The sequence below is a fragment of the Eriocheir sinensis genome, chromosome 10 (assembly GCF_024679095.1).
Source record: "Eriocheir sinensis breed Jianghai 21 chromosome 10, ASM2467909v1, whole genome shotgun sequence".
NCBI classification, from domain to species: domain Eukaryota; kingdom Metazoa; phylum Arthropoda; class Malacostraca; order Decapoda; family Varunidae; genus Eriocheir; species Eriocheir sinensis.
The window spans coordinates 14,452,480-14,477,530 of NC_066518.1; the positions used below are offsets into that span (position 1 = coordinate 14,452,480).

The 25,051-nt window shown below is 45.2% G+C and overlaps 1 protein-coding gene across 2 annotated transcripts in view; it reads left to right on the plus strand.

Moving 5' to 3' along the window:
- The first annotated feature begins 852 nt into the window (after positions 1-852).
- The window catches only part of LOC126996627 (mediator of RNA polymerase II transcription subunit 30-like), a 43,069-nt gene continuing 18,870 nt past the window's right edge, over positions 853-25,051 (plus strand). Inside the window, exons 1-7 of one of the 2 annotated variants that reach the window (XM_050857308.1) lie at positions 853-1,004; positions 7,706-7,816; positions 8,223-8,321; positions 8,873-8,948; positions 9,271-9,385; positions 22,762-22,848; positions 22,976-23,130. In XM_050857308.1, the coding sequence (XP_050713265.1) occupies positions 9,295-9,385; positions 22,762-22,848; positions 22,976-23,130 (333 nt within the window). In that variant the 5' untranslated portion in view covers positions 853-1,004; positions 7,706-7,816; positions 8,223-8,321; positions 8,873-8,948; positions 9,271-9,294. Of the gene's footprint in view, positions 1,005-7,705; positions 7,817-8,222; positions 8,322-8,872; positions 8,949-9,270; positions 9,386-19,295; positions 19,551-22,761; positions 22,849-22,975; positions 23,131-25,051 lie in introns of those variants that run through there. The other variant, XM_050857309.1, reaches the window with a different exon arrangement.

Sequence of the window (25,051 nt, forward strand, 5' to 3'; positions counted from 1 at the left end):
TTTGACCTGTATTTTTTTCTATTGCTTCGTAGGTCCTTTTCTATTTGTCTATCTATATACACTTGTCCTTTACATTTATTTTTTTCTTCTTGTTCTGGGTCTGTCTATACCTTCTTCGTTTCCCTCTTCCTCTTCTTTTTACTCCTTTTGACCTGTATATTTATTCTATTGCTTCGTATAGGTCCTTCTCTATCTGCCTATCTATATACACACATGTCCTTTACAGTTTTCTGGTTCTGTCTATTCTGTTACCTCCTTCGTTTCAACACTTTCACTTAATTCAATACTAATTTTTTTGCCTTCTTGATGATTTTTTACGTCAATGTATTTCTAGTTTTAGTTTTCACATCATTCCTTGCCTTAGTTACATTTCCTTTATGCCCTAATGTTGTCTAGTAGGGGAAAGCAGTGAAATTAATACCCTACACCAAATTTTTCCTGGCATGCTGTTGGGAAAGAAGAATTAACTGTGCAGTGAAAGTGGAGTGAAAAGAAAAGTAGAATGTTGAAAGAAAAAAGCAGAAAACAACACATCAGCTTAGGGTGAAGTGTATAAGTGTGCACTGTGAAGTAATTATATAAGTGCATGGTGTGAAGTCATAAGTACTGAGAAGAATTAATTGTGCAGTGAAAGTGGAGTGAAAAGAAAAGTAGAATGTATAAGTGTGCACTGTGAAGTAATTAAGTGCATGGTGTGAAGTCATATAAGTACTGAGAAGAATTAACTGTGCAGTGAAAGTGAAGTGAAAAGAAAAGTAGAATGTTGAAAGAAAAAAGCAGAAAAAAACATCAGCTTAGGGTGAAGTGTATAAGTGTGCACTGTGAAGTAATTAAGTGCATGGTGTGAAGTCATAAGTACTGAGAAGAATCGAGGACCTAAGAAGCGATACGAAGCGTTACATGTCAAAAGAAGAAGAAGAAGAAGAAGTCTAGTAGGGCAGAGGCGAGGAGTGTGGGAAGCCTGCCAGCCTCAAATGTAAACAATGAACGCGGCCAAGCTGAAGGTGAATTATCTATTTATTTATATATTGATTCATGGATTGTTAATTTGGAAGTCACACATCATTGTATTTCACAGCCTCCAGTTTCTCACATTCTAAATACAGCATCGGACTCTATACAAGGATTTGGGTTGAGATTGGATGGATTATTAACGCGCTGATCAACTGCTGCTCGTTTGCTACACATAAGAACATAAGAACATGGGGAGACTGCAAGAGGCGTAATGGCCTACACAAGGCAGCTCCAGATTCCCCCACACTACCACCTGTCATCCTCTTCTTCTTCTTCTTCTTTTGACCTGTAACGCTTTGTATCGCTTCTTAGGTCCTCCTCCTCTCGTTCCTCCCTTCTTATTCACACAACTTTCTTTTCAGCGTTATGTAATTTTCTAATCTGAAATAAAGCCACTTATATTCACTTATACGGACATTTGTGCCCTTTTTTCCCAGCACTGCGCGAGGAACACTTTTGCCAACTTTACCATTCTTCTTTCCGTTTCCTTTTTGTCTCCATACAGCCCCAACACCGTGCAGATCGCCCCGTTTTCCTCCTCTAGTCTCCTAGCCCACTCCTCTCCGCCTATTACCATCACTACTCCTGCCACCAACTCCCCTCTCTGCCGCTCATAGTTGCTGCATTCCACTATTAGGTGTTCTACTGTTTCCATCTGCCCCGTCCTACAGCTACAGTCCTGGTTTCCCCCGTCCCTGTTCCTGCCGTTTACCTCCAGGGTTCCTGTTCTTGCTTTAAACAATAGTTTGCTCCCCCAGTCTCCTACATGCCAGTGTACTCCCTCTGGTTTCTGTTTCCTGCTGTACCATTTTAGCGTTGACTTGCCACTCATTCCTTCCTGCCATTTGACTTGTCCGTTCCTTTCTACTGCCTTCTTCACATCCCTGATCTCCATTTCATTCCACTCTTCCCTCAGGTGTTCTCTCCTTTTCCACCTCTCTAACTCTTTCCCCCAGGTGGACTTGTTTCCACTTTCTTGCAGTATTTTCTTTGCCCATCTCTCCTCACTACTCTTTTCAATTTTCTTAAGGAAGCCTAACTTGCCCTTTACAATTCTTTCCTTGAATGTACTCCATCCCATATCTCCTCTGACGGCCTCTACCGCTGTGCTCCTAGGGGCTCCTAATCCCCACCGGCCTACTGTGTTCTGAACCTTTTCTAGCTGTGCGATGTCCCCTTCTCTGTAGTGCGTTATCTCTGATCCATAGAGGCAATATGGTACACCTACTCCTTTCCACAGACTTCGCCCTACATCATATTTGTTTACTACTCTATTGCCTCCATTTATTATCATCCCTGACATCCTCCTTGCCTTCCCTTCATTCACTTTCCTCTGTTTCTCCCCTCCTATGCCTTCCTTGCTAACCTCCATTCCTAAGTACATATATTTATCGACTACCTCCAGCACGTTGTTTCCTAGTACCCATTGGTTACTGCCTCCACTACCAAACTCCATAACCTTACATTTTCTTTCACTAAATTTCAGGTCCCACTCCTCCCATATGCCTGAGCTATGTGCAGGATCTCCTCCATCTCCTCTTTCCTCTCCGTCATCAACACTACATCATCAGCGTAGCCAGGCACCCTAACTTCTCTCCTCCTATCTCTACCCCTTTCCCGGCTTTCCTAATTCTCACTATCAGCTCCTCGAGGTACATGTTGAAAAGCGTCAGGACATCACACAGCCTTGTCTGACTCCTACATTATTTTCTAACCACCCAGTAGTGACGTCTCCTAACGTGAACTGCACCTCATTTCCCTCATATAGGCTCTGTATTATATTTACTATCTTGTCATCTACACCTACATGTCCTAGCAGTCTAATGAGCTTTTCTCTGTTCACTGTGTCGTACGCCTTTTCAAGATCTATGAATACTAGGTATAACTCCTTCTTCTTCAACTTGTTCCTTTCAATAATCTCTTTTAAGGTAAATATATTTTCCAGCCCTCCTCTGCCTTTCCTAAATCCACTCTGTTCCTCTCCAAGCACCTTTTGCATCTCTATCCAGTTCTTAAGCTTTTCGTTTATTACTATTCCAAACACCTTTGCCATGGTGTTCATGATAGCTATTGGCCTATAATTTCCTATCTCTGCTTTATCCTTTCCCCCTCCTTTGTGTATCAGAGTTACCCTGCTCTTTTTCCAGTCCTGTGGTACCTCCCCTTCCTCCAGAACCTCCTTGCAGATATTAAAAATAACCTTCTTGACTGCATCTCCTCCATACTTGAGGAATTCTCCTATAATGTCATCTGTTCCTGCCGCCTTCCCATTCTTCAACATTTTCAGTGCTCGCTCTACCTCCCCTATTTCTATTCCTACCTCCTCCATTTCCTTTCTGTCACTGTAGATTACCATGTTCTCTATTCCTCTATCCCCTGTATCTATCTTGATTACCTTACTCCAGTACTTTTCTATTACTAACCTTATTTCTTCCTCTGTTCCAGTCTCCCTGCCCTCTGTTTTCAGTATCACCCTCTGATCTACCTCTTTCCCTCCTAGGTTCCTCTTCAGTCTTTTCCACCCTTCTTTTTCTCTCTCTCCTCGGGGTAGATTGTTTAGTTTCTCTGCCTGCAGTCTCTCCCAATCAGCAATCTTCTTATTAATTAAGATCTGTGTCGCCTTCTGCACCTTCCTATAACTGCTATCCCCGCCTCCCATTCCTGTCTGTGCTGCTCCCCTTCTTTCTCTGTCAATTTCCGCAACTTTCTTTGCCTTCTGTTTTCTCTTTTTCTATCTCCTATTGCTTTTTCTACTTCTTCATCCCACCAGCCTTTCAGTCTCCTTTTTCCTACCTTGTACTTCTTTATACCTATTGATATCTTTGCCTCCTCTGCTATTACCTCTTTTACCTGTTTTTCCCACTGATCACTTGTCCTGTTGCCTTTCTCTATTTCCCTACATAGCTTTCCATCTAGGTTATCCTTATATTTCTCCCAGTCGGGATTCAGCGTGTCCCATTTTGTCTTCCACTCTGTCTTCATCTCCTGTTCCTGTTCCTTCCTCCCTCCCTTTCCACATGTCACACCTATCATTATATGGTCTGATATATCTACCTCCTCTTCCTTCCATATCCTACATTTGCTTTTCTCCACTGCCTCACTTGCCATGATATAATCTATAGCTGATGCTGCCCCTCTGTCCCTCCAAGTTATTGGGTCCTCAAGCTCCCAGTTCTTAATTTTCAAATTAGCTGACTCCGCAAATTCTAGCAACATGTGCCCATTTCTGTTGACTGGTGCATTATTTAGGCCTATGTGTCCATTGAGGTCTCCCATTACAATCCACTTTTCTTTTCCTACCCTGCCGCTAATTTCCATTAATGCACCATACAGCTTCCTATTTTCCTCCCGGTTTTCTGCCCCTTCTACTCCCATATATACCACTGTCACCCACCATTCTTCCTTCAGGTCTGTCACCTTAACTGTGATCAGATCTCCCTTGTTGTATCCTAACTTTTTCTCAGTTTCTTCCAATAAGTCTACCTCCGTTACCTTTCTTCCCGCCCTCTCCTTCACTATCACACCCACTCCTCCCTTTTTCTCTCCTACTTTCCTTCCTCTCCCTATACACAGCCAGTCACCTTCCTGCCACTGTACCCTGTCATGCCACCCCGTTTCTCCTACTCCGATCACCTCAATGTTTTCACTCTCCTTCAACAAAATTCTCCACTTCCCTTCATTCCAGCCTCTCGTGTTCAGGAAGGCGAAACACATCTGCCTTCTCATGGCCTCATGCTATTTTCTTTCCTGTTCAACTCCTCTGTACTGCGCCCACTCCACTATGTTCCAGCCTGCCCACACTTTTCCAATGGTGGACAGATGCACTCCATCTCCTGCCCACACTCTTTTCCAGGCCATATTTTCACTGAGCTGAAGACCGTCACACTGCCACTCTTCAGTCTTTTTCACGCACTGTGTGTTCACCCACTTCCTTTTCCACTCATACGCTGTGCCCTCCTTGTTTCGCCTCCTCGGCACACTCATCACTAGCACTTTTCCTGGAACCCGTGATTTCACTCGCTGAACTATTTCCTTCAGCGTTTGCACCGTTCTTTCTTCACCCACAGTTTCTAGACCATTTCCTCCTCCTTCTACCACGACTAGGTCATCTGGTAGAATTTCCGGTAGGTGCTCCTCCACTATGCCCTTGATTTTTTCTATTCTGGCACCACTTTCGGTCCTGTCCATTATCCTGTAGAAGCCATCTGTTAGGAAGTGGATCTCCTTTCCCACCCCCTTCAGGATGCTGTCCCTGAACAGCCACAGCCGTTGCTGCAGCTTTCCTGGCCTTCTTCTCATTCGCCGCCCATCCTGCACCTTCTGCCAGGTTTGGCTCCCCACCCCGACCCATGGGGTGAAGTGCTGGCCAGACTCGTTCTTTTGGTTGACTTCTGCTGCTCCTTTTCTCCTCACCCCTGCCGTCTGGGTTGCTGCTGTTGTTTCTCTCCCTTCTTTAACCCCTGACGTCTTTCCTGTTGCTCCCTTCTCCCCTCCTGTCTGGACCCCTGTTGTCTCTCCTGCGGCTTCCCTGTTCCTCGCTGGTGGGCCTGTTGATGAAACTTCCTCCTCCACACTTACCTCTGGTGTAGTTACTACCTCCTGTTTCTCTGCTGCTGCTCCTTTGCCTTCTTCTGGACTTTCTGGAGTTGCTGCACCCTGCCTTACCTTCCCCGCTGCTTCTGCCTCCTTCTCACTCTCCGTCCCTGTAGCTATCCAGTCTACATTTATACATGGCTATTTTCAGTTGTCTTGATTTTTTAATCTTTCCTGTCGATTTCCGGGAGTTTTGAAGGTTGTTATGGTTAGTTGAATACATGTACGACAACAGAAGAGCAGTTGGTTATGCATGGAAATGAGGTATTGGCAAACATTAAAATAATACCTTACAAACTTGCTGGGATGATATTCACGAAGGGGTAGCCTCCTCTGGCGGCGGCCACGGCGGCGGTCCAGCCGGTGTTGCGAGAAATACCTCCTCGCAGAAATAAGTCGCATATTCACTACGCGCCTCCAATATTGCCCCCACGAGAATAATAACCTTTCCAAGGTCTCACATACTGTTGTACTTCTTTAGTTTTACCGGCGCATCATACATGTGGGGGGGGTCAAGGGGGGCGAAGCCCCCTCGTTAGAGGTTAGGTTATGTAAAGTTTGGTTGGAGTAGTTTAAATATGCTCCCCCACCCAACCCCCCCCGATTTCCCACGGGTCCCCCAAGTTAAACCTCTCTGCAAGCAATTTTGGGTAAATGTCCAGAGAGTTGCCCATCTCACTGCGGTACTTCTCACCCTAACCATGGGTTAGATCTCATAATTCTATGCATTTTGAACCTCATATATGTGCCTTGCAAATTGATAGAATCACTGCTAGCGATTTTTGAAAAGTTAGTGTTTTGGTAATTATTGAAAATCACTCTGCGCCTCCAAAATACGATATTACGCCTCCATATTGTACTTAAGGGACGAAATACATGTCCCTTAACCATAATATGAAGGCGGAAAAACTTAAAAGTAATGGAAAAGTGGTAAAGGTAGTGAAAAGGCATATTATACACACGCGATGTGTTTACATGGCGACGCCATTGCAATGTGAGCAGCGTTGCCAACGATCCGGTTAGCGGTGGTACGCTAGGGTAGCGATGGTACGCTTAGTTAGCGATTAGCCCACGCATGTGAGACAGGTCCACCACGCGTGGTTATTTTTTTTTTAGAACACGCACCTTTACTCAAAGGCATTTGTGAAGGTTTGGGCCGGGTATAGTATTAGGTAAAGGTGCGTTTAAAAAAAAAAAAATAACCACGCGTGGTGGACCTGTCTCATATCCCAGTCCCCCCCGTGACGCCCTGAGGCGACCGCAAAAAACTCACTAACTTTTCAAAAATCGCTAGCAGCGATTCTATCAATTTGCGAGGCATATATATGGGGTTCAAAATGCATAGAATTATGAGATCTAACCCATGGTTGGGGTGAGAAGTACCGCAGTGAGATGGGCAACTCTCTGGACATTTACCCAATTTTGCAGCGGCGGTGGCGGGTGCTCAAAAGGCATTGAAAAGTCAATCATTTAGTGATTTCTGCAGAAAAATACTATCTCCACAATAAACAGCATCATATTTTGTCCAGAAGTAAGCAGTCACCATCTCGAAATTAGTAGGCTACCCTTTCGTGAATAATCCCTACTTGCTTTTTTGGACTATGGAAATGGCCCTTAGATTATATGATAGAAGGAAAAAATAATAGTGACTATGATAGACAGTATACAATGGTCAGAAAAACTGAAAAAAATGGATAGATGGAAATAAAAATAGTATTCAGTGGATAGAAATGGGTAGATAGAATACACAGTGGATGGAACAATAGTGATCATAGTAGTGATGGAGCCCTTAACCCGTTGACTGCAGATTTCCTACAAGAAGACGTCATCAAGCTACAGGAATGAAACAAAAAGTGGCTGCTACAGTTCAGTGAAGAAAAATGTAAAGTCCTGCACCTTGGGAGGGGATATCCAGCATACCACTACCACATGGGAAACACTCCATTATCCACCACAGAGGCAGAGAAAAACCTGGAAGTATATGTTACCAGGCTACCAGTGAAGGCCAAATCCGTGCCAATCGCAGCGGAGAGGTTAACAAGGAAGACAACGGTACAGGATCTTGTTTACTCATTTACGTTGTTTTTCTTCCTTTCAGGGTCATTACAAAGAAAGGATACGTGTAACAAAGCTCAAGAGGCTAAAAAAAGAAGAGGATGTGCTGAAGAAAATCTTGAGGAAGTACAAAGATAATCTGCATGCTCTACAGGTCAGCAACTAACATGTGTTTTCTTTCATTTTTAACCTTGCTTTAAATTTTTCAGGCAAAGTTTGCTGCATGATATCAATGTACAATTCTTAGTGAAAGCTCATTGATTTCAACAGTGAAGCTTCTAATACCATTGCTTATAAAACACAAAAGTAGATATATATTTCCTATTTTTCATCAAAAGAATGCATAATTAACTTTCAAGAAAATCTTGGTGAAAATATTAATTGAAGTGTACAATATTAAAATTTTCTATGCCTAATACACAATAGCTGAGTAAGAATTGATTGTACACTACAGTACTAGTTATCAAGAATAGTCCAGGACAAGTGTTGATAAGGAAGTAATGGGACACAATAGTAATACCATTTTGTCATATATATTTTTACCCCTTTTGATCCTCCAGATAGAGGAGCTGACCATCAAACACCATCTGAGCAAAATGAGAACCCGTGACACTGATGCTCTTCCCGACACTGATGATGTGCAAGTCCTTAGAACTATGGTGAGTGTCAGGTTGCTGGAATTTGAACATTGTGATGGTTGATAATTATAGCAGTTTTATTAATATTTTTAGTGATGTGTTGCATATTAGAGGTCCTGACCCGGCTCTTAGAAAAGGACTCAGCCTTGATTCTGTTTGATGAGGAAAGCATAAGGGAGTGTGAGGAGGTTAATCCCTTATCCTTATTTTCACTTTTTATTATTTTATTTTTACAGCAAGGGAAGCAGCTCAAGGGTAACAAAACAAAGAAGAAAAAATCTCTCAAAGATACTCGCTCCTACCTTCAAACATTCATATTTTTTCACATCAGAAACTTTTGATAAATATCTCGCACAATTAATATTTTTGGACTAAGGGAAAATCAAGTCAAATTTGAGTTGCTTGAATATCTATCTGAAATAATTGCCACCTGTCACACTTCACTTATATTCGGAATTATCCACTTCTCTGACCTGAACATAAGTAAGAAAGAGACTACCAATTTATATAGAATGATCTCCATTCATGTGTCTACTAATGCTTTTTTTTTTTTTTTTTTTTTTTTTCCACAGGACCACAGCCATCTAGCTGAAAAGGAGGCTCTCAACTTGACACCAATTAATACTGAAAAAACTCCATTAATCCAAAGTAAGGAAGATTGTTCATGAGATCCATATTAATTTGTGTTTTTTTTCTCTCTCTCTCTCTCTCTCTCTCTCTCTCTCTCTCTCTCATTCTTATAAGGAGATATACTTGATATAAAGGCAAAAGAGTAAAAGAAATGGTTCCAATGCTGCTGCTACTGAGCACCACAAAATTAAGAGTAAAGGGAACAGCATTAAGATTGTAATTTGGGTTGGCTCATGTAATAGAAAATTGTAATAGCTATAAGCCCACAAAATTACACTGTAACTGGAATGATATGAATAGGATTGCTTGCAGTGAAAAATCAAATACTGTTTCTTTTCAGGAATGTTGAATGACTACGTGACCTATGATGAAGAAGAGGAGGATGATATATGAGTCAAGTATGTTTTCAATGAGCTTACCTCTGCCTCCTCAGGAGACCAAGGGATTCATTCGAGGTTAGGAACTTGGTCCGCATCTTTTTTTTTTCAGGCTCATTTCATATGAAATATATATTTGGAAAATTTTCTGGATTTCAAAAAAGTTTAAAATAATGTATAGGCTGAATATAAGCCACTAGGGAGTTATTTAATATCATCTCTTAATAGAAACCCCTTAACCCTTTCAATGCTAAACGCTCGCAGCGAGCGTTAGGCGTATTTGCTGGTGGTGCTAAACGCTCGCTGCGAGCTCCACTTGCACTCAAATCTCCCGCGTGTGAAAGTGTTCCAACACTAATTCTCACAACACAGGATTGCCAATTGAGTGGGTTCTTCACTAAATTTGGTGGAAAATCATATCAGCCCAGCGCGGCAAATCTACGGACGAGTAACTGGTGGATGTTCTTGCCCAATATAGTGGCATTTTTGCATAGCTTCACCTATCACCTGACTGATTCTTTGACCAAATAGTTGTAAATACTGCAGTTGGCAATATTCCCTTGCCAGAATCTGAAGGAGAGATGTCCGCAGTTCTCTCAATATGGCTGATCATCCCGCACGCACCGACGTAAGTGTTAACATTCAACACTCCCTGAACGTGCATGTACGTTCGCAAGAGAGGCATACATAACTGCTCCTATAGATCTGGACCTCCTCTTTCCAATGGTGTTTTTGTTTTTTTAGCTGTGATAAATAGTTTTAGAGATACAGAGGTTAAAAGAGACCCCCCATTAGGCTGTCTGACTGCGCCTGAGGGGATAGTCGCGTCCCGTCCCGCGCGCAAGGAAAGGGTTAATTTTACTTTGTAAGGTATTTAAATAACATATTGTGTGTCCACAGTGCACAAGGATGGGGCAACACACACAGTCTTGTGATCAGAGTGATCTTGGTTGTCTCAGCAGTGGATCTCTGAAATCTTTTAAGACATAGCACCCAATCTTTTTGCTTGTGTAACCAATTGTTTCATTATCTACAGCTGCCACCCTTACTAAAGGAAGTGCACTGCTCTGGGAGGAAGACACATGGCTAAATTAATTATAGTTATAGAGGTTTGACTATATTAGATGCATGAAGTCTGCCATCAAGAGAGGTTTTAGTTTAGTGGTCCCCAACCTATCGTTCATGGCCGTCATGGTATCCTCAGAGTCTTATTATGGAGCCCACAGGGTGCCTTGGAAGGATGATATATTCGTTATTTTCTGTTTGAAATTAGTAGATAAAAAAAAAATTAGTTTATCAAAATATTTTTGTAGTGTGATTTAAATCAACATTTAAATCATATGAATTTTTAAGAAAATCACTGATTTAAGTCATATGATGTTTTTTAATGACATTGATGGAAATATGGATGGAAAAATAAACAAAGAAAACATTCTAACTTTGATGTCAATATTTTCCTTATCATTAAATTCACAAATTTTCATGAGCTGGTTAGTTCATTACATATATCTTCAATCATCTACACATGCTCCATCTAGTGTCCTGGAGTAGAACAAGATATTGACCACCTTACTGACGTATCTTGCTGAGGCAGAGTGATGGTTTCAAAAGTGTTGTACAACATGAACCACATGTTCTTCTATGATTTCCAAATAATGAGCCAGAACATTTAGCATGTGTGCAGTACAACCATAGGTTAGCAACTTAAGTTCATTTGGTTGTTGTAACTGTTTTCTTATCAGGATGACACTGGCAGCATTAAGGGCCATTCTTACAGTCGTCTCTGAATGTTCGGAAGACGGTCCCTAACACGTTCGGGTGGCTTCTACAGTAGTAGTAGTAGTAGTCATACTAGTACCTCTACTACTACTACTACTACTACTACTACTACTACTACTACTGTAGAAGCCACCCGAATGTGTCAGGGACCATCTTCCGAACATTCGGAAACGTCTGTAAGAATGACCCTAAATGCTTAAGTCTGTCTTCATATGGCAAGTTTTTCAACCTTGAATATTTTCCCTTATGCCTCCATGGCCTAGTGGTTAGCGTGCCTCGCGACGAATATGCTGGCTCGGGTTTGAATCCCAGCCTGGGCAGTCAGTGTGCAGCTCATCCAGCTGTTCATCCTTCCTTTCTGGCTGGTCAATAAATGTGTGCCTGGGAAAACCAGGGGAAGGTAATCTGTGATAACCTAGATGTCACTCTGACCCTGTCCTGGGATAATGGGTTCTTCCCACCTCAGGCTCAAGGGCCAATGCTAAGGAGATGAGCACTGTGGCCATGCTCAGCTATAGCATATGCCCCCATTTTTACCCTTTATTGGGATCTTTTATTATTTATTTATTTTTTTACATTCGGCCCACAGTGCCAGTAAACCTTTCTTGATGGAGCTGGTGGTTGGTCCCAGTCAAGTAGTGGTGCAGGCAAAAGTTTTATTGTGCTGCCATTTTGCTTGGCTAATCCCCCCCCACACACACACACACACACATTAAATAAAAAATCAGCAACCCCGGACCTAACCTAATAAAACCCCAAACAGTTACTATAGGTCTTGACTCAGAAAATTCATGTGCAGACTTTCCATACAACATATGTACAAAAGAAAAAATCCAACAGGCAGTGGCGAAGGCGAGACAGCCACGTCCATAGGTGTTGACGGATCGGGGTTCTAAGTATTAAAGCTGGCTTTGTGCCTCAAGTACACGTGTCATGAGTTACGTTGAAGCTTCGAAGCTTCAACACGTGACGTCACTTATCTGGCACATCAGCCAATACAACAGCTTCGAATCGCTGGTATAAAAGTTAATTCTCCCATTAATTAGTTCGACCATCTCGAATTTGAATCATAATAGTATACTTAAATAATAACCCAAGTGCAAATTACCCAAATTGTGCTAATCTCTCCCTATTAAAAAAAAAGATTAAACGGGAGGTAATTTTATACAGAAATTTCCGTTAAACACTGTATGTCTTGACTCAGAAAATTCATATATGCTTCCTTACTAATGAGACTTTCTATATTTACAACAAAGTGAGATCATTCTTTGTTGATTTATACCATAAGGTGATAGCTATCATGTGTTTGAAGATACTCTAAACTAAACCTAACATAACCAAAACAAACACTATTGGTCTTGACTCAGAAAATTCATATATGCTTCCTTACTAATGAGACTTTCTATACAACAATGTGAGGTCATTCTTTGTTGATTTATACCATAAGGTGCTGGCTATCATGTATTTGAAGATACCCTAAACTTAACCATACAAAACTAAAACAAACACTGTAGGTCTTGACTCAGAAAATTCATATATGCTTCCTTACTAATGAGACTTTCTATACAACAATGTGAGGTCATTCTATTTTGATTTATACCATAAGGTGGTGGCTATCATGTATCTGAAGATACCCTAAACTTAACCTTACATAACTTAACAAAACCAAAACACTGTAGGTCTTGACTCAGAAAATTCATATATGCTTCCTTACCAACGAGACTTTCTATACAACAATATGAGGTCATTCTTTGTTGATTTATACCATAAGGTGCTAACTATCATGTATTTGAAGATACCCTAAACTTAACCTAACCTATATAGCCCCCAAAACCCCACTTAACCTCCAAAAACACACACACGCACATTGATATTACTGTATGTATTATATTTTACTGACCACAGCAACTATAATGAGCATAAATACTGATTCCCTGTTAGATGCCATGTGTTGCTGCTGAAATCCTCCCCTAAACCCATCATAACCCTCTTCCAACTCCACATTACCCCCCTCCAACCTCACATAACCCATCCCCAACCCTTCCAAGCCCCACATAACTTGTTCTCAGCCCCACAGAAGTGACAAGCCTTCCCCAACTTCCCACAACCTCACATAACCCCTTGCCAACTTCCCACATACCCCCTCCCCAACTTCCCCCTACAACCCCACATAACAACTTCACAACCCTCTTTAACCCCACATAACCCCTCTCCAACTCCCCATAACCCCTTTCCTACCCCCTACTACCCCACATAACCCCTCTCCTACCCCTACAACCCAACATAACCCCTCTCCTACCCCACATAACCCCTCTCCTACCCCTAGAACCCCACATAACCCCTCCTACCCTCTACTACCCCACATAACCTCTCTCCTACCCCTACAACCCCACATAACCCCTCTCCTACCCCCTACAACCCCACATAACCCCTCTCCTACCACCTACAACCCCACATAACCCCTCATACCCCACATAATTCCTCTCCCACCCACTACAACCCCACGTAACCCCTCTCATACCCCACATAATCCCTCTCCTACCCCCTACAACCCCACATAACCCCTTCTACCTACCCCACATAACCCTTCTACCAACTACAACCCCACATAACCCCTCTCCTACCCCATACAACCCCACATAAACCCTCTTCTTTCCACTACAACCCCACATAACCCCTCTCCTACCACCTACAACCCCACATAACCCTTCTACCAACTACAACCCCACATAACCCCTCTCATACCACCTACAACTCCACATAACCCTTCTCCTACCACCTACAACCCCACATAACCCCTCTCCTACCCACTACAACCCTACATAATGCCTCCCCATCCCCTAGAACCCCAGTTAACCCCTCCACAACCCCCTACAACCCCACATAACCCCTTACCAACCCCTAGAACCCCAGTTAATCTCCATAACCTCACACAACCCCACATAAACCCCCACAATCATACATAACCCCTCCCCATCCCCACATAACCCCTCTTCAAAACCACATTACTTTCCCTAAAGGGGGGCTCCCGTGGTCCCGTGGTAGAGTCTCCGCCTTGCGCTTCGGCGGGATGCTAGAGCGTGAGTTCGAGACCTATCTGGTGTCATGGGGGTGGAAAGGTGGGCTCTTTCCGACACCCTCAGCCTCGTTGTTGGGCCTCCTCCTTGAAAGAATTGGGTATCTCTCTACCAGCCGTCTGGAGGTTTGCGCGGCATGCACCGCCTTCCTCCATTGGGGTATATCCCCAACGAAATACCAAAAAAAAAACTTAACCCCTACAAGGGGGAAGAGCAGGAAGGGAAGGACAGAGAAGGAATGGGGAAGAGCAGGAAGGGAAGGGGGAAGAGCAGGAAGGGAAGGGCAGAGAAGGAATTGGGAAGAGCAGGAAGCGAAGGGCAGAGAAGGAAGGGGGAAGAGCAGGAAGCGAAGGGCAGAGAAGGAAGGGGGAAGAGCAGGAAGGGAAGGGGGAAGAGCAGGAAGGGAAGGGCAGAGAAGGAAGGGGGAAGAGCAGGAAGCGAAGGGCAGAGAAGGAAGGGGGAATAGCAGGAAGCGAAGGGCAGAGAAGGAAGGGGGAATAGCAGGAAGCGAAGGGCAGAGAAGGAAGGGGGAAGAGCAGGAAGGGAAGGGCAGAGAAGGAAGGGGGAATAGCAGGAAGCGAAGGGCAGAGAAGGAAGGGGGAATAGCAGGAAGCGAAGGGCAGAGAAGGAAGGGGGAAGAAGGGAAGGGGAAGGGGGAAGGGCAGAGAAGGAAGGGGGAAGAGCAGGAAGGGAAGGGGAAGAAGGAAGGAAGGAAGGGAAGGGAAGGAAGGAAGGAAGGAAGCAGAGAAGGAAGGGGGAAGAGCAGGAAGGGAAGAGCAGGAAGGAAGGGGAAGAGAAGGAAGGGAAGGAAGGCAGAGAAGGAAGGGGAAGAGCAGGAAGGAAGGGACAGAGAAGGAAGGAAGGAGAGGAAGGAAGGGGAAGAGAAGGAAGAGGAAGAAGGAAGGGGAAGGGCAGAGAAGGAAGGGGAAGAGCAGGAAGGAAGGGAAGAGCAGGAAGGAAGGGCAGAGAAGGAAGGGGAAGAGCAGGAAGGAAGGGGAAGAAGGAAGGGGAAGAGAAGGAAGGGAAGAGAGAAGGAAGGAAGGGAAGAGAAGGAAGGGGAAGAGAAGGAAGGGAAGGAAGAGAAGGAAGGGGAGGGAAGGGCAGAGAAGGAAGGGGAAGAGCAGGAAGGAAGGGGAAGAGCAGGAAGGAAGGGAAGGGCAGAGAAGGAAGGGGGAAGAGCAGGAAGGAAGGGGAAGGGCAGAAGGAAGGGGAAGAAGGAAGGAAGGGCAGAGAAGGAAGGGGGAAGGAGCAGGAAGGAAGGGCAGAGAAGGAAGGAAGGGCAGAGAAGGAAGGGGGAAGAGCAGGAAGGGAAGGGCAGAGAAGGAAGGGAAAGGCAGAGAAGAAAGGGGGAAGAGCAGGAAGGGAAGGGGAAGGGCAGAGAAGGAAGGGAAGAGCAGAAGGAAGGGGAAGGGGGAAGGGCAGAGAGAAGAAGGAAGGGGGAAGAGCAGGAAGGGGAAGGGAAGAGCAGGAAGGAAGGGGGAAGAGCAGAAAGGAAGGGGAAGAGCAGGAAGGAAGGGGAAGAGCAGGAAGGGAAGGGCAGAAGGAAGGAAGGCAGAGAAGGGGAAGAGCAGGAAGGAAGGGGAAGAGCAGGAAGGGAAGGGGAAGGGCAGAGAAGGAAGGGAAGAGCAGGAAGGAAGGGAAGAGCAGGAAGGAAGGGAAGAGCAGGAAGGGGGAAGGGCAGAGAAGGAAGGGAAGAGCAGGAAGGAAGGGGAAGGGCAGAGAGAAGGAAGGGGAAGAGCAGGAAGGAAGGGCAGAGAAGGAAGGGGAAGAGCAGGAAGGAAGGGAAGGGCAGAGAAGGAAGGGGAAGAGCAGGAAGGAAGGGGAAGGGCAGAGAAGGAAGGGGGAAGAGCAGGAAGGAAGGGAAGGGAAGAGCAGGAAGGGAAGGGCAGAGAAGGAAGGGGAAGAGCAGGAAGGAAGGGAAGAGCAGGAAGGGAAGGGGAAGAGCAGGAAGGAAGGGGAAGGGGAAGGAAGGAAGGGAAGGGGAAGAGGAAGGAAGGGAAGGGCAGAGAAGGAAGGGAAGGGCAGAGAAGGAAGGGGGAAGAGCAGGAAGGGAAGGAAGAGCAGGAAGGAAGGGGAAGGCAGAAGGAAGGGGAAGAGCAGGAAGGGAAGGGAAGGCAGAGAAGGAAGGGGAAGAGCAGGAAGGGAAGGGCAGAGCAGGAAGGGAAGGCAGAGAAGGAAGGGAAGAGCAGGAAGGAAGGAAGGAAGGAAGGGCAGAGAAGGAAGGGGATGAGCAGGAAGGGAAGGGGGAAGGGCAGAGAAGGAAGGGGGAAGAGCAGGAAGGGAAGGGCAGAGAAGGAAGCGAAAGGCAGAGAAGAAAGTGGGAAGAGCAGGTAGGGAAGGGGGAAGAGCAGGAAGGGAAGGCAGAGAAGGAGGGGAAGAGCAGGAAGGAAGGGGGAAGGGCAGAAGGAAGGGGAAGAGCAGGAAGGGGGGAAGAGCAGGAAGGGAAGGGGAAGGGCAGAAGGAAGGGAGCAGGAAGGGGACGGGCAGAGAAGGAAGGGAAAGGCAGAGAAGGAAGGGGGAATAGCAGGAAGCGAAGGGCAGAGAAGGAAGGGGGAAGGGAGAAGGAAGGGGAAGAGCAGGAAGGAAGGGGGAGCAGGAAGGAAGGGGAAGCAGGAAGGAAGGGCAGAGAAGGAAGGGGAAGAGCAGGAAGGGAAGGAAGGGCAGAGAAGGAAGGGGAAGAGCAGGAAGGAAGGGCAGAGAAGGAAGGGGAAGAGCAGGAAGGGAAGGGAAGGGCAGAAGGAAGGGAAGAGCAGGAAGGAAGGAAGGGAAGGGCAGAGAAGGAAGGGGGAAGAGCAGGAAGGAAGGGGAAGGGCAGAGAAGGAAGGGAAGAGCAGGAAGGAAGGAAGGGAAGGAAGGGAAGGGCAGAGAAGGAAGGGGAAGAGCAGGAAGGGAAGGGGAAGGGCAGAGAAGGAAGGGGAAGAGCAGGAAGGGAAGGGCAGAGAAGGAAGGGGAAGGGCAGGAAGGAAGGGGGAAGGAAGAGCAGGAAGGAAGGGCAGAGAGAAGGAAGGGAAGAGCAGGAAGGAAGGGCAGAGAAGGAAGGAAGAGCAGGAAGGAAGGGGAAGAGAGAAGTAAGGGGGAAGAACAGGAAGGGAAGGGCAGAGAAGGAAGGGGGAAGAACAGGAAGCGAAGGGCAGAGAAGGAAGGGGGAAGAGCAGGAAGGGAAGGGGGTAGAGCAGGAAGGAAGGGGAAGGGCAGAGAAGGAAGGGGAAGAACAGGAAGGAAGGGCAGAGAAGGAAGGGGAAGAGCAGGAAGGAAGGGCAGATAAGGAAGGGGGAAGAGCAGGAAGGAAGGGGAAGAGGAAGGGGAAGGGGAAGGGCAGAGATGGACGGGGGAAGAACAGGAAGGGAAGGGCAGAGAAGGAAGGGGGAAGAACAGGAAGCGAAGGGCAGAGAAGGAAGGGGGAAGAGCAGGAAGGGAAGGGCAGATAAGGAAGGGGGAAGAGCAGGAAGGGAAGGGCAGAGAAGGAAGGGGGAAGAGCAGGAAGGGAAGGGCAGAGAAGGAAGGGGGAAGAGCAGGAAGGGGGAAGGGAAGGGAAGGAAGGGAAGAGAAGGAAGGGAAGGGGAAGGGCAGGAAGGGAAGGGAAGGGCAGAGAAGGAAGGGGAAGAGCAGGAAGGAAGGGCAGAAGGAAGGGGAAGAGCAGGAAGGGGGAAGGGAAGGGCAGAGAAGGAAGGGAAGAAGGAAGGAAGGGAAGGGCAGAGAAGGAAGGGGGAAGAGCAGGAAGGGAAGGGCAGAGAAGGAAGGGGGAAGAGCAGGAAGGGAAGGGGGAAGGGCAGAGAAGGAAGGGGGAAGAGCAGGAAGGGAAGGGCAGAGAAGGAAAGAGCAGGACGGGAAGGGGGAAGGGCAGAGAAGGAAGGGGGAAGAGCAGGAAGCGAAGGGCAGAGAAGGAAGGGGGAATAGCAGGAAGGGAAGGGCAGATAAGGAAGGGGGAAGAGCAGGAAGGGAAGGGCAGAGAAGGAAGGGGGAAGAGCAGGAAGCGAAGGGCAGAGAAGGAAGGGAAGGGCAGATGAGGAAGGGAAGGGCAGATAAGGAAGGGAAGGGCAGAGAAGGAAGGGGGAAGAGCAGGAAGGGAAGGGCAGAGAAGGAAGGGAAGGGCAGAGAAGGAAGGGGGAAGAGCAGGAAGCGAAGGGCAGAGAAGGAAGGGGGAAGAGCAGGAAGCGAAGGGCAGAGAAGGAAGGGGAAGAGCAGGAAGGAAGGGCAGAGAAGGAAGGCAGAAGGAAGGGGAAGAGCAGGAAGGAAGGGCAGAGAAGGAAGGGGAAGAGCAGGAAGGGAAGGGCAGAGAAGGAAGGGGGAAGAGCAGGAAGGGAAGGCCAGATAAGGAAGGGGAAAGAGCAGGAAGGGAAGGCCAGATAAGGAAGGGGAAAGAGCAGGAAGGGAAGGGCAGAGAAGGAAGGGGGAAGAGCAGGAAGGGAAGGGCAGAGAAGGAAGGGGGAAGAGCAGGAAGGGAAGGCCAGAGGAGCAAGGGGGAAGAGCAGCAAGGGAAGGCCAGATAAGGAAGGGGAAAGAGCAGGAAGGGAAGGCCAGAGGAGCAAGGGGGAAGAGCAGCAAGGGAAGGCCAGATAAGGAAGGGGAAAGAGCAGGAAGGGAAGGCCAGATAAGGAAGGGGAAAGAGCAGGAAGGGAAGGCCAGGTAAGGAAGGGGAAAGAGCAGGAAGGGAAGGCCAGATAAGGAAGGGGAAAGAGCAGGAAGGGAAGGCCAGATAAGGAAGGGGAAAGAGCAGCAAGGGAAGGCCAGATAAGGAAGGGGGAAGAGCAGCAAGGGAAGGCCAGATAAGGAAGGGGAAAGAGCAGGAAGGGAAGGCCAGATAAGGAAGGGGAAAGAGCAGGAAGGGAAGGCCAGATAAGGAAGGGGAAAGAGCAGGAAGGGAAGGGCAGAGAAGGAAGGGGGAAGAGCAGGAAGGGAAGGCTAGAGGAGCAAGGGGGAAGAGCAGCAAGGGAAGGCCAGATAAGCAAGGGGACAGAGCAGGAAGGGAAGGCCAGATAAGGAAGGGGAAAGAGCAGGAAGGGAAGGCCAGATAAGGAAGGGGAAAGAGCAGGAAGGGAAGGGGGAAGAGCAGAGAAGGAAAGGTAAATAGCAGGGAAGGAAGGGGAAAGATCTGTAGTCCCTGGCAATGGCATTCACAGCCTGACACCGTGAGGCGAGGCTAAAACGGTCTCGGTCTTGGGTCTCGTCTCAGCATCATTGTTTTGGCCCGGCTGACACCCACGAAGAAGAAAAACACCCACGAAGAAGAAGACAGGCACGCGGCTTTACCTAAAAAACAAAACAAAAAAATCAGATTGAGGTATAAACGAGACCAGAAAACTACACAGCCGCCAGAGAGCACCAGTAACGGTTGTCAAGGGAAGAAAAGGCGGTGGTCGCGGTGCAGTGGGCAGGACGCGAGATTGGTGAGCATATTATCCAGATAAGTCTTAAGGTTTACAGCATAACACTGATACCCACCTTAGAACTTCCCAGTCCTGAGGTACAAGATTTTCTGCTCCTTGGTTGACACGAACCTCAAATTTCACCGCCATGTTAGACTTCAGTTGCTGGGGCTGGAGCGGTTGCTTCCAATCTGTTTAAGTCTATGGTTTGCCGCTCTCTTCATCTTTACAGTTTACTCACTTAGTTTACTTAGTATTGTCTAGAGGCCAACGCCTCACAGTCGTGGTGATCCAGTGCTGTGTCCAGCTCTGGTGTCCCTATTGACGAGGGCCACTTGGTCTGGTATGGAGTTTGTTGTTGCCCAGCTATTTGCAGTGTAGCCAGGCACTGGTGGCTTGTCTGGCACTGCCCTCAGGAAAGTATCGAGGCCTCCTTTGAACTTGTCCACTGAACAGTTCTTTATGTTTCTGATCTCCCTGAGCAGTGCATTGAAAATTTTTGGCCCATCATGGCCCAGGGTGGTTGGGAGCAGGGTCTTAAGATATCCATTTCACTGAAATATTTATTTTTAGGCCAGTTTTTATTATTTAATTTTATGTTAATTGAGGTTGTTCTGAGGTGGGTCTGTGCAATTTTCAGCAGAATTCAAAGAATAGTTTGATAAAGATTTGTTTTAGTACTATGCCAGTATCTCCTTATCTACTTTATGAAATATTACTATCTATTCATATATCTTTTCTACAAAGCTTCAACAGTCACGGAAACACTTTCAAAATCCAATTCAAGGACTTTTTTTTTAGTCTGGAAAATGTATACGAAAGCGCGTCGCCTCCTCTGGCAGCGGCGACAGTACCGCCGCCGCAGCCTCAAAATAGCTCGCAGAGGATTTAGAGTGGGGGAGCATATTTAAACTACTCCAACCGAACTTTACGACCTGCTAACGGGGGGGCTGCACCCCCCTCAACCCCCTCCTTCTAACCAGGGGGGGCTGCACCCCCCCTGGAATCCCCCCCCACATATGTATATACGACTTATTTCTGTGAGGCGTTATTTCTCGCAACACCGGCTGCACCGCAGCCATCGCCAGAGCAAACCTGTTATTTTTATGCAAATACCACAAATTTTATCATGGAGCATGATTATTACCTAACCCAAACTTAGCTAACCTTACCTAACCTAACAAAATCCTCTCTGGGCTATTTTGTGGCGGCGGCAGCACCACCATCGCCGCGGCCAGCACCAGAGGAGGCAACTCGCTTTCATAAACATCCCCTATTTTCAAGAGTAAAAAAAAAAGTCCTTGAATTGGATTTTGAAAGTGTTGCCATGACTGTTGAAGGTTTGTAGAAAATATATATGAAGAGCTACTGATGTTTCATAAGATAGGTAATGAGATACTGGCACGGTACTAAAACGAATCTTAACCAATAGTTTTTCAGTTTTTACATTTTTTGCAGTTTTTCCACCCTTAAAAAAAAATTGAAACTAGTTGTAAAGTTTTTGTCCAATTTGCATGATTTTCTAACACCGTATACAACATTGTATTGCTTGCATTTGGAAGCCAGTTTTTTTTTTTTTTTTTTTTTTTTTAAGATATATACAAGTCAGGAAATTTTTTTTTCCCCCCCAAAAAATCCTACAAAGAATTTCATAACTACTAATGTTTGAAGATATACCTATAGTGCAAAAATTCGGCCCGGAAATTTACATCTTTTTATGCTCTTTCTTTTGGTGAATAAAATTTTTAGATACGTTCAGAACTTTTGAAGTTATTTCGCATTATGTGCCACTTTTCTTATTTGTGATCTATATCACTTTGTAGGAACAGTGCTGAAGGCTGTATAGGTCTCAGAGAGTTATGTGCATGAAGTATTACTCCCAGGCATCTGGTCCCCTTTTTTTACAAGGATATTATCCATTCTTGATGGGTGTATCAGGAGGTGCCAGCTCCTTCATTGTTGCTGGAATTGGGGTTTAGAAGCCACCAGGCAACTAGTCAGCACTGGAAGCTTTCCCTTTCTTCTTTTGTGTCATCTTTACTTTTGCTGCTGCTGAATCTTGATGTTTCAAGGCAGACAAGATATGGGGAGACAAAGGAAATCCTAGCTTGAGAAGGTGAAAAGATGCTTGGACACCAAAGGTGTGCTCCAGCGCGGTGACTTGTACGACAAACACCACTCTTATGTAACCATAAAATTTTATTTTGCTGCACTTCTTCCACGTCTTCCCATGTATACTTTCATTGATGTTCTGTGACATCTTGATAGGGAGGCGGGTCTCAGGTGGAGGTGTTAGGTGAGGGAGCAGAGGCGGTCGCAGCGTCATGACATTCAACACCAGGCTCGGATGTTGTTGTGGCTGTAGAGGTTCCTCGTGTTTCTAGCTGCCTCCTCCTGGCAGCTATAGTGCATTATCTCCTCTGGGCCTTCTTAAAAGGTTGTGGCATGTTTTCAAGCACGAAAATTATGAGATTCCTGCAGGGAAATGCTGTATACCAACGCGTGACAAAGGCGGGTTGATAGCTGAGATGTGTGAGGAAGCAGAGAACACCCCATGGCTCTGACTCATGATCCAGAGTTGTCAGCTAGGAATGAGTGAGTGGTGTAGAAAATTTTGGGTAATAAAACATTTTTCCGACCCAATTTATATACGTACATATATGATAGTATACCATTAAATAGGCCGTGCTTTCTATATTTATATGGAATTTTTTCGCAAAAAAACGATTTTTTGAGGTAAACCCTTGAAACGGGTACCTCAATTCTCTTTGAGGCAAATGAAGCCCCTCAAATAATTCCTATTTTAGTGCATTTACTGTAACAATTAGGCTGAAACTTCAACCCCTTCACTACGGCCGGCCCAAAACAGCGTCCTGTGCCGTATCTGGGATCGCCGCTCACGCCAAATTTCAAGTGTCGCTATAGAATATAACAAGTTTTCAGCCATAAACTCAACATAATCATCATGTATTATATATGAAAACATGCAAAATTAAATGATGCACATAAAGAAACATAAATTAATTGATAATTTTGAGATGTAAGCATAAATATAGAGATAAAATAACTCATATATTGGCTAAAGTGAGCCAGGATGCAGTATGCCCGTCCTCGGATATGGTACGGGGCATGCAAGGACGCAGTATACGCATCCTCGTGTTGAAGGGGTTAATGTGTGAGTATGTAATTTCCTGTAGTAGCTTCATTCATCTTATGTAACATTTTCTTTTAGCCGCATTAGACATGGCCATGAGCGGTGGATCACCAGCCATGATGCGGGGCTCCTACACAGGACAAATGGTTCCTACATCACAGTCAGGTAACAGTGTGACACAGTAATTCAAATAATCTTACAAATCTTTATATAATGTTGAAAAAATGCAAATAATGTTATAAAACTGTATACAGTACTGTATAATATTGATCATATCTTGCTTGCCTTTCAGGAGGACAAGGGATTCAGCAAGGGAGTGGTGACTCTTCTCACACACAGACACACCCACAGAAGAACACTGCTTTGTTGTGTAAAGTTGGCTGTGAGACTGTTCAAGAAGTTGTCATGAGGACGTGTGAAGTCTTCGCTCACTTGAAGAATGTTCAAGTGAGTAATTTTCACATATTATTGCTAAAAAGGTAATTGTATAGACAGAATGGACTCTTGTTGCCAGTGCCTTCAGGAAGCTTTGAGGAGCAGGGATCAAAATGGCTTGAATCCTCAGTAGAATATGGAATAGATTTCATAAGTTTAATTCTAAAAAATGCAATTCTTGTTAAACCACACTGAAAAGCATGTAAGTTTATTCTGTACATAACCGTGTCTATGTAGATTAGGAGGAGGCACAGCCTTCAACTTAGGAGAGTACATTTATTCAATTCATGGGCGTCGATTCCTTTAAAATAATGTGGGGGACAGGAGGGAGGGGGCGAGCGTAGTAATTTTCTGAAACATTTTGAGGCCACATGCAGTGTATGTTAAGGCATATTATAGACTACTTGTGCTACTTGAAATTTAACAATATCTCTTATACTCTGTTCTGCCTATGCTAACATTAGTAGTAGTATTGTATAATTGAAATAATTGTGTATGTTAATTACATGGATACTGCAGTTAAGATAATCATGGGTCACTGATTTTAATCATTAGGTCTACCAGAGAATGAAATACAAATTTTCAATAATCCAGGTACAGGCAAACTGCTATTATAATTCTATTAATGAAAAGTCATACAGTATCTTGTCCCATTTTATTCAGTTATTTATGCCCTTCATATTCAATATTCAAGATATATCAAATGATAAAAATAACATACATTTGCACGGGACATTTCCATCAATATAACCATGCTTAATAGGCATGTTTGAAATTGTTCAAACACCTTATTGCGAATATCTGTTGATTTGCATAAGAACTCTTGAGCAATACTTTGTGGCTTCTGTGATGCGAGTCGGTCTCGGTGCACATGACAGATTATGATGTCATTTAGGCGTTTCTGAGACATTGTACTACGCAGCCAGGTTTTCAAGCACCTAAGAGCACTAAAGGATCGCTCAGCTTCACAGGAGCTTGATGGCGAAACTATAAGAGTATGATCAGCTTTTCCATTTGAGGGAACATCCGACGAACCTCCGGTACCATGCCTCTCAAGATGTTTCGATAATCTTCCAATGACGACCCTCGATCTGTACTGCTTATGAAAGAAGCTAAGCTCTTCCTTGAGAGACTCATGGGGCTCAGGAGACTTTGCGACTTTGTGAAAATTGTAAGATCCATTGAACAGCATTGTAGTCATATCCCTGTATTCCAAAAGATTGGGTGATGTGAAATACTCTTCCAGATTCACCAAAGCTTGATCTTCCATTTTATAGAACTCAGTCCTTAAAAAAAACTCCTCCTAGCATCGTACTCTTGTGCTGTCCCACTTTCAAATCTTTTTGGTAACTTACGGTGTCGTGGAAGTGTCAGAGGTTCAAGTTGGCATTCTGTAAGCTTCTCCTCTGCTGCTGCAAAAATTTCTTGAAATTTCTGGTCACAATGAAGTTCCTGCAGATTCTGACTTTACTTCAACAGCAGAGAGCATACCTGATACAGTAACATCTGAGCCATGAAGTGCTTTGATTAAGTTTTCAATGCACTGGATTACAGGCAATGATGACAACAAAACAAGAACACAGTTAGGTGATGACATGCAACCCAAAATGCAATAAGCTCGAGCAGCTGTAGTTTTCCCAAAATCATGAGCAGCCTCCTGAAGGGCATCCAGTACGAGTTTGTAGTTCTTAAGTACTGAGTTTACAGCAAGGGAACGAGTAAGCCAACGTGTTGGACAAGTTGGTTTTAAGCGTCAGTATGCAGATTTAAGTAGAGGTGCTTAAATTTCCCTGAGCATTTGTAAAGGTTGTCAAGCTCTTGGACATTGTCCAGTGAATTTCTTATATATGGTGCTGTTTGAATGGCCTTGGAAAAAAACAAGGTGTGTAACATGAGCTCCACAGTGGAAGTAATTTGCCAGTGGTTGGATCTT